Below are 12,835 nucleotides of genomic sequence, written 5' to 3' on the forward strand. Positions count from 1 at the left end.
TTTGTTTTCTTTTGTTTTAGAATTAATAAGTGTATATGGAGTAAAATGGTGGGGGCTGAGAAAGATCACTAACAGTTATTCACAGCTTAGTCCTTAATTTAGAAGAGTGATTTGAAAAAAAAATAACTTACACGAAAGCAGTAAGTGTATGTTGGAAAGGAGAGGTACAGAGTTTTGGCTTTTAAGTCACATTATTCAGAATATTTAATGTGGAAACATGTTAGTGGATCAGCGAGACGAGTGGAAAGGGCTCTGATTCCTTACTATAGATTCAGAAATCTATTCAGGGGAGCTTATCTGCTCAGCATAGTTTGTCTTTTTCCCCTTCATAGCTTCCAGCTGATCCTAAGAGGACATCACTGCTGTATAACAGGAATCCTGATGAGGGTGTTCACACAAACTGAGTACCATCCGTGGCTAATTTTCCTTGGGGAAAAAAAATGCCATTTAAGTTTATAATTAAATGTGTGCCTGATCATATCTGTTAAAGATTTTATCTAAATATGATGATAAGCTACCAATTTTAATAGTAAGTGCATACCTCTGTATCCACATATATACAGTATTAATATCCCGTTGTTGCAATTATGACTTCTTGAAAACAAGTTTGTGTATAGCAATAATCGTCCACAAATAAATGGGCATTGCCTTTACAGAAGTGGCAAGGGAAGAAAAAGATAAATCTCAGCCAACCCTCTTCAGAGTTTTGAGGTAAAATCCCCTCAGTTCTTATTCTGCATTTTGAGGCTTTTTCTCTCATGCAGTGCAATCAGTGAATTTCCTGAAACTGTATTTCTTCTTATACTAACTTAGATTTTTAAGTCTTATTGTTTTCTTTAAACTGACTGAACTTGGTAGTCTCCAATAAAAGTTTTTATTATTTTTAAAGTACCACCTTTGCTCTTTCACATTCTCCCAATTAAAACCAAAGTAGATTCCACAGTTTCCTGCTTACTTTTAGATCAAAAACTCCCACTAGTTTTGTCCATTTTAAAACTTCATCTCTTCTCCAATTTGACACACACCTCCTCCCTATTCTCCAGCACCAGCCAAGTTTTAGTTTGGGAGACTTGCAGTGGGTAGAGAATATGATCTGCTATTCCACTCCTCTTCACTCTCCTTTCTGGTTCTTACTTCTCTTGACTTGGGAGTAGAAAAAAAAGAAAGAAAAGCGACGCTCACACTTGTACAAACAATTGCAATCCTCTGTCTGAGGTCTCTGATTTTCCATCAAGGCCCTGTGTGGGTTCACTGGGAAAGTAAGCTACCTCATGTGGATGAGTTCTTTGGGCAGTCTTACAGGAGCATCCCATAAGGATATCTGGCCTTGGATCAACCCCTTTCTACATATGGATCACATATAATTACCTTCCATGTGTTTATTTGAACCTTGAGAAACTTGCACATCCTTGCTTCGCCAAACAGTTGAGGTGCGGGAGTGTGGGCTGCTCCTTTCCTATCCTTTCTCTCCATCCTGCCCTACCATTTTCTTCCTATTCACATAAGCCCAGGGGAAATCAGTAAACCCTCCTTCAGAACAGAAATCTAACCTGGGAATGAGGCAACACACTCTCCCATTCTGGCGCACAGCTGAATAAATGGCTCTCTTTGGGCTTTCCTCTTTGGACTTTGCAGAAAGAAGTGGGCATAGTCTGTTCCTCACTAAGCTGATGACTCATGACTCTCAAATATGCTGATATGGGTACTTTCTGGTCCAAAGCCATCGGTCCCCTGCCTCTTCAGCCATTCTACTCTTACAGCTATTAGCATTAGAGCAGAGCTCCTAGTTTTCCAGAGCAGCTACATTGACTGCCTCCCTCACTGCCCTAAGCCATCAGGCCCTTTGTCTAGTTCTGTGCTTTGTAAGTCCTAAAAAAAAAATCTTGCCAGTCCCCTAGTCCACTCATTAGTACATTTTTACTCAGAAAGAATCTCTTACTAGGTACTCAAACACTTGGCTAGACAAAGCAACAGATGGTACATAGGCCTATTCACACTTTTAAATGGGTCAAAAAGTATGTTAGTAGTAATAAAACAACACAATGTCAGCAGTGTAACAGAATATATATGGCCAAATGAGCCAGATCAAATCATTTTTTAAATCCTTTAGGGGCTCTTTATGGTCCATAAAAGAAAACCATTTTTATTACTTTAATAGTTTTTTTTTTTAATCTGAAATAGTATACTCAAATTGATCACTCATCTAATTCACCAGACTTGGCTCCAGATGACTATTGTTCATTTTCAGTAATTAGATATGCCCCAAAATATCCCCAGGGCTAACACTGTGGATGTGTAAAAAATATGCTGTATATTCTAAAGGCAATCCAAACAAATAAATAAAAACAAAAGCAAAGAAAATGGAAAAAGAAAGTATGAAAATTGGGCATATTCATTAGTTTTTACTACAGCCACAAATAGCTCCCAAATTTCAGTGGCTTACAACAACAAAGATTTATTTCTTACTCGTGCAGTACATTGGCTGCAGACTTGCTCGAGTCCTGCTTGGCTCGGCTCCACTGGACTCCACACAGCAATGCTTAGCTCTGCTTTATATTGTCTTGTCACTCCAGGACTGGAGGAACAGCCCCCAGCTGGAATACACTGTTTGCATAGCAGAAAGCAGAAAAGTATAAGCCGCCAAACCAATCCATAATAGCATATTTAAAGCATCTGTATGGACACAGATATACATTTCATTACTCACATCCTATTGGCCAAAGCAAGTCACAGGACCAACCCTGACAACAGGCAGAAAAGTAAACTCTGCCTACGGGAAGGCACTGGAAGTCACACATGGAGATGTATAATCTCCTTCAGAGGAGAAAGCAGAGAGTTGGAAGCAATAATCAAATCTACTATATAGTGAGAACACAACGGGACATCATTAGTGTGCACATATAACACTTCAAAGAGAACACTTTTGAGGTGGTAATAAATATTACATATATAAATTACATATGGGAATACAATTAAGTCAGCTACATACTTTATGGATCCCTTCCATGTATTTAAGTGTTCTAAAAATGTATACAATCTCTACGGTATGGATGTCATTACTGTGTGTGCTCTCTCTCTCAAAGTAAATAAATAAACATTTTAAAATAAGAATTGTTACAAAATGGTTTACTGACAGATATTGCCAAATAACTATTGAATGGAAATCACATTTCTGTAGATTTTGCCAATATAATGCTCCTTATATGCAAAACTCAATGAAAGTTAAATTTCTGAAAAAGCAAATCAATATTCTAAGAATATACTAGTCATAGGAAATGATTGTCTTGTAAGGACTAAAAATGTGTCAAGTTCCTCAGTTTGGGAAAATATTAAATAAATCTCTTAAACACTAGGAAGTAAAAGTTGTAAAGACTAAAGAGATACGTGCTTTTTACTTCTTTTTCAAAAGGGATTATTGTTTGTATTTCTTCTTTTTTTTAATGTTTATTTATTTTTGAGTGAGAGAGAGAGCACCCATGCAGGAGCTGGGGAGGGGCAGAGAGACAGGGAGACAGAGGATCTGAAGCAGGCTCAGTACTGACAGCAGAGAGCCCGATGTGGGGCTCAAACTCACAAACTGTGAGATCATGACCTGAGCTAAAGTCAGACACTTAACCAACAGAACCACCCACATACCCCCATGCTTTTTACTTCTTAATCACACTGTTAAAATCTTAAAATAATTTGTATCAAGTATTGAATATCAGCCTTTATATGTCCCAGGATTTTAAAAACACTTGAAGAAGTCACATTCTAAAATCCTCCTGTGCTCACTAAAAACTGGTCTCCTGAGCCACACACCTTGCATTGTAGCAAGAAATAGAGAAGGAAATGGAAAGGGGAGGTCCTGGAATGACCTGAAATCACTCATCTGCATTGTGTAACTCAGTTCTCTTCTGCTTTAGGATGTTGTTCCCCTTTTCACGCATAGTAAATACACAAGCGGGTCAAAATTTAAGGCACTGGTAAAATGTGGAATTCTGTGCTACTGAGACCACAATTAGGAACTGAAGGAAGTTAAGAGGCAAGGAAAGCAGGGATGGTGTGATGACCCGGTTCTGTCCTGCTGGTAGACTGAGAAGTGAGAACTGTCTACTTCTCCTATGGCTCTCACAGGTCAGCGATCAGAAGCAGCTATGCGCGTGAAGAAATAGAGACAAACTCAATTTCCATGGAAAATCTCACCATCATGCTAACTGGGGTCTGTGAGTGTCTTAGGTCTCTCTGAGTCCACTATGATCCCCTTAATTTAGGCACATACCTTCGTGATATCCTATAACAAATGTACTGGTACCTGGGTTTCTGCCTCTTTCTTGCTTCTACCTCTCGTTCTTAACACCGTTAAAACCTTTAATCAGCTAGATTTTATGCTGTCATTTTATGTTGTCATTACTTAGTCTATAAGATATGTATAAAATAGTATCAAATTGAATTATTCCTGGATCTCACAGATATTAGGATAAACAGGTCTCTGACATTAAGATTTACCTCATGGTTTATACACAGTCACATTGCATGCACCTTAGAAGCTTGATCTTTCACCACCAAGTCTTGATATGTTTCAATCCCTTGACCTTGACTTTAAAAATTAAACAAAAATATGCGGCTCCTGGGTGGCTCAGTTGGTTAAGCGTCTAACTCTTGGTTTCAGCTCAGGTCACGATCTCATGGCTTTGTGCGTTCGAGCCCCACATTGGGCTCTGTGCTGGCAGTGCAGAGACTGCTTGGGATTCTCTTTCTCCCTCTCTAGCTGCCCTTCCCCAACTTGTGCTGTCCCTATCTCTCTCAGAATAAATAAATAAATTTTAAAAATTTCTTAAATTTAAAAAATAAAAAAATAAAAATTAAACAAAAATATATTTGGCATAAGCATACTGCTTCTCTTAGATAATGATGTCTTTCGGAAAAGGTTTCTCTAATGTTCAAGGGAGAGTAGCCAGCTGTTTGCTAGTCTTACGAACAGAGGCAATGGTTAAAAACTACAGCATGAGGGGTTTACCATTTCCTATAAAAGCCATTGATGCAGAACGGTGTAACCCTCTACCTCAAACTGTATATAGTCCAGCTTTCTCTGAAGCGATTTTTCCTGAATGTGCCTAAGGACACAGGGATGGACTATGTTACCTGTCATGGTCATCTCCTACACTCCGTCACTCCATGATTTCACTTCTGCAATGTGTAAAGACAAACTCTTCATTAGTCAGTCAAAAGCCATAGAGCTTGAACCAGATTTGACCTGGAGAATGTATCATCTTAGCAGGAATGTAGGGTTTGAATGAGGCATATTCTACAAGGAAAATAATCACAGTGGAATACACTGAGTTTGCTTTGCCTTGAAATCTTTTTTAGAACACAGTCATATTCTCTCTGTAAATCTCCCCTGCTCTGTTCTTTTTAAATTTTATTTATTTAAATTCAAGTTAGTTAGCATACAACGTAGAATTGATTTCAGGAGTAGAATCCAGTGATTTCCCTGATCTGTTTTATTTTGAGCGAGGAATCAAATAACCAAATACATATCTAACAGAAAAAAATTAAGAGTATTATGAATGCAAATTATATAATTCTGACAGTCCCCTTGACTGCCCCCACCTCTAAACATATGTTTTCAAAAAATTATTTTAGTAGGGGTGCCTGGGTGGCTCAGTTGGTTTAGCATCTGACTGTTGATTTTGGCTCAGATCATGATCTCATGGCTTCGTGGTATTGGGCCCCACATGGGGCTCTGTGCTGACAGCACGGAGCCTGCTTGAGATTCTCTCTCTCCCTCTCTCTCTGCCCCTCCCCTGCTCACATGCACTCTCTCTCTCTCTCACTCTTAAAATAAATAAACTTAAAAAAAAATTATTTTAGTAAAAGGCTGACTTCATCTGTACAAAATAACTTCTCCTTTTATCATGTATATAGCAGTAAGGAGATTATAGTTATATTTATATACTATAACTGGTTAAAAATATTTTTAAAACAAGTGATTCACTATTTGAAGTATATGAAAATGCTGGCAAGCATTGGTTAAGATATAGAAACACTCTACCCATCAACTGCCTATCTCACTGAAAGCCAAGTACACTATAAAATGATATATTACCAAAGTCCTCAAAATACTGAGAGAATCTGAGAGATATATAATTTACATAAGGCATCTTGAAGTTTTACATGTGGATGCTTGCATTTGCGGCTTTCCAATTCACACTCACACAAAACTCATTTTCTTACAGCTTCCAAATAATGACAGGTTCCATTTATTACATCTGACATTTTAAAATTTCACCATAAGGGTAAGTATAGGAGAACTATTCATTGTCTAATATTCTTCTTACATTGAAAATAAGCAGTGGATTACATTTTTTCATCAATGCCTCTTTAACCCCTTGAGGGTTTTTTTAAAATGCTTTCCAGAAGTAAATAAGAACTATTATTCCACGTAAAAGCAAAAGAGGTGCTAGACGATAAGTTGGCTTTATAACAATGACAAGAGAGCAAGCTCTTACCTAAAAAAAAAAAAAAAAAAAAAAAAAAAAGTATACTCACTTAATTGTATTTTAACTTCAGTATGTAGAAACGGAGAACATAAAACAAATGAAAATAATGTATTAGAGTCTCTATAGCACAATACATATTAGGCAGAGATGCAAAATTAAGAATGCAGAATGAAATTCATCTATATATTTTTCGACTGCTCTGCATTTAATCTTTTTTTTTTTAGTGTTCCATTCTCACAATAACTTTCTTCTAGTTTCTTTAAAGTTAATTTTTCAGAGAAGGAGAAGACTAGAGACCAGTTAAGATTAAAAGGATCAATCAAAGAGAGGTTAACATTCAAAGGTATTAGTTTTTTTATTCTATTTCAGTGGTTTAGGGCATAATAGAAAGTAAAGTTTAAGCATATTAGAATAAGTTTCAAGGCGATAAAAATTGTCACATGGCAGACAGGGTAATAAAATATTTGTTACCACTCCATTATCTAGCAAAGTATTCTCACTTTTTTATGTTCTATGCCTCCCATGTTCATGACATGCACATGCAGCCAGGCAGTGGCAGAAGTTGGCTGGGGAGGCCATGAAATACAGATGAACTAATGTTGGCTGACCAGTAGGTACATTGTGCTAAGCCCTTTTGAATGCATTAGCTCATTCTGTGTTCTGTACAGCTGTGCATTGTCAGAGTTATTTTATTTTATGGATAAAGAAAGAAAATCTCAGCCTAGTTAAGTAACCTAAGTTACTTAGAAGTTGTATAGGACTGAGATTTGAATCCAGAAATGCCTGAAAACAAAAATCATGCTCTTGCCTTTACAATATCTTCTTGCAGATAGTCAAGGGAAGGTACTAGAAGAAAGAGAAATACATAGGTATGTGACAGTGTGGGGGACATGGTCTTTTGAAGAAAAGTAGAAAAACGTAGGTTTTATGGTTGAGTTCCAATATAGTAAAGTCGCTAATAAATACTATTTCTAAAATTCTTTGTCCTTATTTTAATAAGTCAAAAATATGTTCTTAAGTATTTGTTATAGAATTTAAAAGCCTGAAAGAAGAAAAAGTGCATTGTGAACTGAAATAATTAAAAAGCAGGTCTCTTATTGATTCTTCACTCTAGGAATCTCATTAACTATCAGATGGAATTTGATGACTGCCAACGAATAAACATTTTCCCCCATTCAAGGCTGTTAAACTGCCCAAACCACCAAATACAGATTAGTCCGAAATGCACTGATTGTTCTTGCTGGAGGTGGTTAAAAAATCAGCTATAGATACAAGAATTCTTTTTCTCTCTTTCCTTCAGGCTGCTAAAGGATGCACAGAATGAAACTTATTTTAAAAGCTGGTATCAGAAACTATTGGCGGCTCTCCAATTCTGTTCAGGAAAAGCCTTGAGTGATGAGTTTTCCAAAGAGAAGAAACTTATTAAAATTCTGGGAGACATTGGGGAAAAAGTCAAGTCTGCCAGTGACCCTCAAAGACAGGTTTGTTGAAAAATTAATCTTCATGTAGTGTTTTCTTTAATCTTTTGTTCAATTAAGTTTTAATTTCATAGCTTAGAAAGTAAATTCCGTGTCTATACTTCATTCTAAGGTACCCAAATCAATTACTTTAATCAAGATATTTTTTTTCAATTTACAGTCTAAAGTTAATGACTCATTAATTATTTTCTGGTGGTAGCAAAAAGTTGAAAGTAAGCTAAATAAACTGGTTTAAAATTATAAAACCTGTCCATCTTTATTTCTTACATTTTAAAGTTCCTCACATAACTTGAGATGCATACTACAGTTAAGTAAGTCTGATACCTTTTTTGACCACTTGCATTAAGTTCCAAAGTGATAGTGACATTATTCTTTCAAATAAATATATTTCTCTCACCTTGACTGGCTGTTTTTATGATAACACTTCTTCACATGAAAATAAGAAAATAAAAAAGAGTTGGAAGAAGCATTTACAAATTTGCACAATTCAAATTACTGCTATCTATTTTTCTCTACTTTTTAAAAGGTACTAATTAGTGTTGTATGGAAGTGTTGAATCACTATATTGTACACCTGAAACTAAGACTACACTGTATGATAACTAACTAGAATTTAAGTTTTTTTAAAAAAGGGTTTTTTTAATTTATTTTTATTTATTTTGAGAGAGAGATAGAGAGCAAGCAGGGAAGGGACAGAGAGAGAGGGAGAGAGAATCCCAAGCAGAGGCTCCATGCTGTCAGCACAGAGCCCGATGTGGGGCTCGATCTCATGAAATGTGAGATTATGACCTGCACCGAAATGAAGAATTGGAGACTTAACCAACCGAAGCACCCAGGTGGCTCTTGAATTATTTTTTGAATTGTTACTGTTTTTCCGCACTTTTTGATAAGGGATACACAATTTTAAAGGTATTGTTTGTGGTTTCAGACCTTCCCACAGGTACAGAGAACTATGGAAGGTAGTGAGTCAAGTATCGGAAATATACTCCTTGGCATTTAGTAAACTATTTGTTCAAATACATTGCTATTTCTGACAATTATCAACCTCTGCATTATCATCTTTTGCCATTATTACTCTTAATATATGTGAATTTGTTTTCTAAAATGTACTATTACTGGGACACCTGGGAGGGTCAGTCAGTTGAGTGTCTGACTCTTGATTTCAGCTTTGGTCATGATCCCTGGATCATGGGATCGAGCCCCATGTTTTGTCAGGTTCCGTGCTATGCATGGAGTCTGCTTGACATACTCTCTTTCTCTCTCTCTCTCTCTTCTTCTGCCCCCCCTCACTCTCTCTAAAAACTAAAAAAAAAAACTGAAACTAAAACTAAAGAAATATAATTTACTGTTACTATTAAGTATAAATCTTGAGAGTTACAAACTAAGATTCAAAGAAATTATCAGAAATCGATCATGTTAATCATTACTTGAAGCAGGTATGGCAAGTTGGTGGGCCACAAGTCAAATCCATCCCATCCTGTGTTTTGTTTGAACACAATAGTTCTTTGTTTTGGTTTTGTTTGTAATTGAATTTAAAATCCTGTAGAAAGAATATGAGCTCTAGTTCCCCATTTTCCCCAACATTCCCTATTGTCTTTAGCCCACTGCCTCCTTGTATATGGCTACATAACCAGTTTGACCCCAAAGCATCCAAGTATGCAGCCCCAGAATTAGAGTTTATTTAATCAATAGAAGAAAATTATAACTTGAAAGAAAATTCAAGTTCTTTACAGTTTCTGAAATGTTTTTTCTAATGATTTTTCACAGGAGGTACTGAAGAAAGAGATTGGCAGACTAGAAGAATTCTTTCAGTGTATAAATACCTGTCACCTTCCTCTGAACCCTGCCCTGTGTATAAGGGGTATTGATCATGATGTAAGTCAGTTTATTTGGTAGATAAACTGAGTGTTTTTGCTTTGCATTATTTAGTTCACTGTATGTTTTTTGAAATGGCAAAAATAATTTGTAAATTGTCATTGCAAGTACCTTAAGAAAAAAGTAATCGAATCCCATCCATACTATGTGCTGCATTTGATGCACTGTGTAAGGTTGAGATTGCATTGCCCTCATCATAAGATTTGTAGGTTTAGAAAAAAACTATCATTTCAGTAAATAAATAAATAAATAATGATACTTCTCCCTAAATTGATTTCTTAATTTATTCAAAATGGTTGATTTGGTGACCTTATGCAGGCTGGGTTTAATTTCATGCTTATTTAGATTATGTGCATACCCATGCCTAGTATGCTAAGGATATTATTAGCTACAACATCTCAGTTTTTATTTAATTTAAAATTTACTGAAACTCATGGGTCAGTGTGCCATATATTTTGTTATTTTACTTATGCCTGGAGTGACCTTCCTTGCATCACACACAAATTCGTTTTCTTCTTAAGCCTCTGCCAGTCACACTTCTTTAACTTAGAATCATTCTTTCTCCTTTTTTGCATGAACTTTATTAGCCTCCTCCTCAAAAGTCCAAGAAGACTAGGAAACGCTAATAGAGAAAGGACTGATAAGCAAGACTTAGAAGAAAAGAGGTTAAACTATCACACATGCACAATAAATGTTACTTGACTAAAGTCATATGACAATCAAGGAAACAAATCCAATACTTAGGAGAAAAATTAGGCCATTATTAGCATGAATATAAAAAGTTTTGCCAAGAAGTTGGTACTATTGCCTTTACGACTTTGCTGCTTCACAGACACCTTAGAAACTTTCCTAATATGCTGCACAAGTATATTTTGAAAAATAACAAAATAAGGCATCAAATTTTATAAGTTGACATAAGTCTATCTGGGCTAAATTCCAAATCAATGCTAATTTTCAAAAATTGTGTTAACTTTTTAGTCATTAGCAATATCCACTGATTAATGCTGATAATATAGGGAAATGTGGCATTTCAAAGACATGGTATCTTAAAGGAGAAAGAACAGTATGGATCATTGAGTCCAGATATTATTTTTGTTGTTGTTGTTGCTGCTTTCTTGATTTGTTGTTTAAGGAGGAAAACATATTTTTCAGTTACAATGCCATATTAAGTCTTGTTTTTTTGTATACCTTGAAGATGTGGGACGTTGGCTCTAATGGGTGGCTACTGAGGATGCCCATGTGAGATGATCAGGCTGAGGGTCACCAGCCCAGGTGACCTAGCACTGCACCTAGCACCACACCTAGCACTGTAATTGGGACCACACTCCTTTCCTTTACTTACCTGCAGACACTTTTCCTGAGTCTGGGAAGTGCACCAAGCAGCTACCTCTTTGCTCCATTTGTTCTGGTCAGCGGTGCCTCACACAAGGCCGGGCACCTGTGTATAGAGCAATAAACAGCAGATGTGACCAGGTGACACTCTCTCCTGGGAAACATTTTAGTCTATTCTATAGTCCTGCCAAATAAGGAGGTCTGAAGGAACATACATAGCATCTGAAGGTGTGGTGAATGGGTCAAGGTTTCAATTAGAACCTGTATGAGAAGATCCATACTGGCAAGAGCTTCTAAGAATGTAATGAATATGATAAGACATTTAGAGAGACCTCTCAGACAATGGTTCATTTGAAAATCTACAAAGGAGGGAACCCCTATGAATGTAACAAGCATAGAAAGACCTGTCATCATTGCTCCCATCTCATTCAAGATCAGAGATTCCATAATTAGGAAAACCTTATAAATGTGCTTAATATATAAAAACCTTCACTCAGAGTTCCCTACGCATTGACCCTCAGATAATATCCTCTGGAGAAGACTTATAAATTTTATGAGTGTAGGAGGCCTTCGTTCAGAGTAAAAGCCTTTTCCAACATCAAGTACTTCATACAAGTGAGAAGCATTACAGTTGAAATTAGTGTGGAAAAGCTCACTCAAGAAACCATCTTGACCACCAAAGAATCCGTAATGGGAAGAATCTCTGTGAGTATAATGAACATAGTAAGGCTTTCAGTCAGAGCAAATGTCTTATTTGACATCAGAGCCTCTGCACTTGGGAACAAGCACATAAATATAGGCAGTATGGAAAAGGCTTCAGTCAGAACTCTCAACGTGTTGGCTATGAGCAAATTCGTACCAGAGAAAAACATTTGGAATACAGCATGATAAGACATTCAGTCAGAGTAAATGTCTTATTTTATGTCACTCGACTTCACACAAGCAAAACACCCTGTAAATATGAAAAATATGCAATCAAGACTCACACCTTGTTGTGTAACAGAGAATTCACATTGGTGAAAAATCCTATGAATGTAATAAGTATGGAAAAATCTTTGGTTATAGCACCAATTTTATGATGTCAGAGAACCCATCTGGGGAGAAACTCTATAAATGCAATGACTATGGGAAAGCCATTTGGGATAGTTCACAGCTTATCATGTATCAGAGAGTTCACACTGGAGAGAAGCTCTATGAATGTAGTGACTATGGGAAAGACTACAGTCAACATTCTATTTTAATTACCATCAGTGAATTACACTGGGGAGAAGCACTCGGGCCTAGCTCAGTCCATTTTTTAAAGTATGGTTCTCCAAGATGGAGGGCAAAGGTCTCAGCTTTGGATTAAACCTTCTTTCAAAGAACTTTTACCCTTGTCTCTCTTTGGAAGCACTAATCACAATGGACCATTTCCTTTGGGTCACTAGGGAATGGACCATTTGGGAGAGTGGTTATAACTTAATGTAATCTCTTCTCTGCTCCTGGGAAACTGAGGACCACACACGTCATTTACTAATAGGTTTCTTTCCTTTTTTAAAAGCTATTTTAAATCTATGTCATTAGTGTGTGCTTCTCAAGAACAGAAGTCATATCTTGCGTTATCTATTCTAGCTTTCCTTATTTTCTTGTCTCTATTCCAGCTCTTTTATCTCACCATTTGAATAAAATT

At 36.5% G+C, this 12,835-nt stretch overlaps 1 protein-coding gene across 4 annotated transcripts in view; it reads left to right on the forward strand.

The window, feature by feature from the left end:
- Positions 1-12,835, forward strand: part of PIK3C2G (phosphatidylinositol-4-phosphate 3-kinase catalytic subunit type 2 gamma) — a 355,657-nt gene that overhangs the window by 215,723 nt on the left and 127,099 nt on the right. For all 4 annotated transcript variants that reach the window (XM_045463665.1, XM_045463664.1, XM_045463668.1 and 1 more), the window contains 2 exons: positions 7,783-7,963; positions 9,727-9,834. In XM_045463665.1, the coding sequence (XP_045319621.1) occupies positions 7,783-7,963; positions 9,727-9,834 (289 nt within the window). The remainder of the gene's footprint in view (positions 1-7,782; positions 7,964-9,726; positions 9,835-12,835) is intronic.

The sequence above is a fragment of the Leopardus geoffroyi genome, chromosome B4 (genome assembly GCF_018350155.1).
Source record: "Leopardus geoffroyi isolate Oge1 chromosome B4, O.geoffroyi_Oge1_pat1.0, whole genome shotgun sequence".
NCBI classification, from domain to species: Eukaryota; Metazoa; Chordata; class Mammalia; order Carnivora; family Felidae; genus Leopardus; species Leopardus geoffroyi.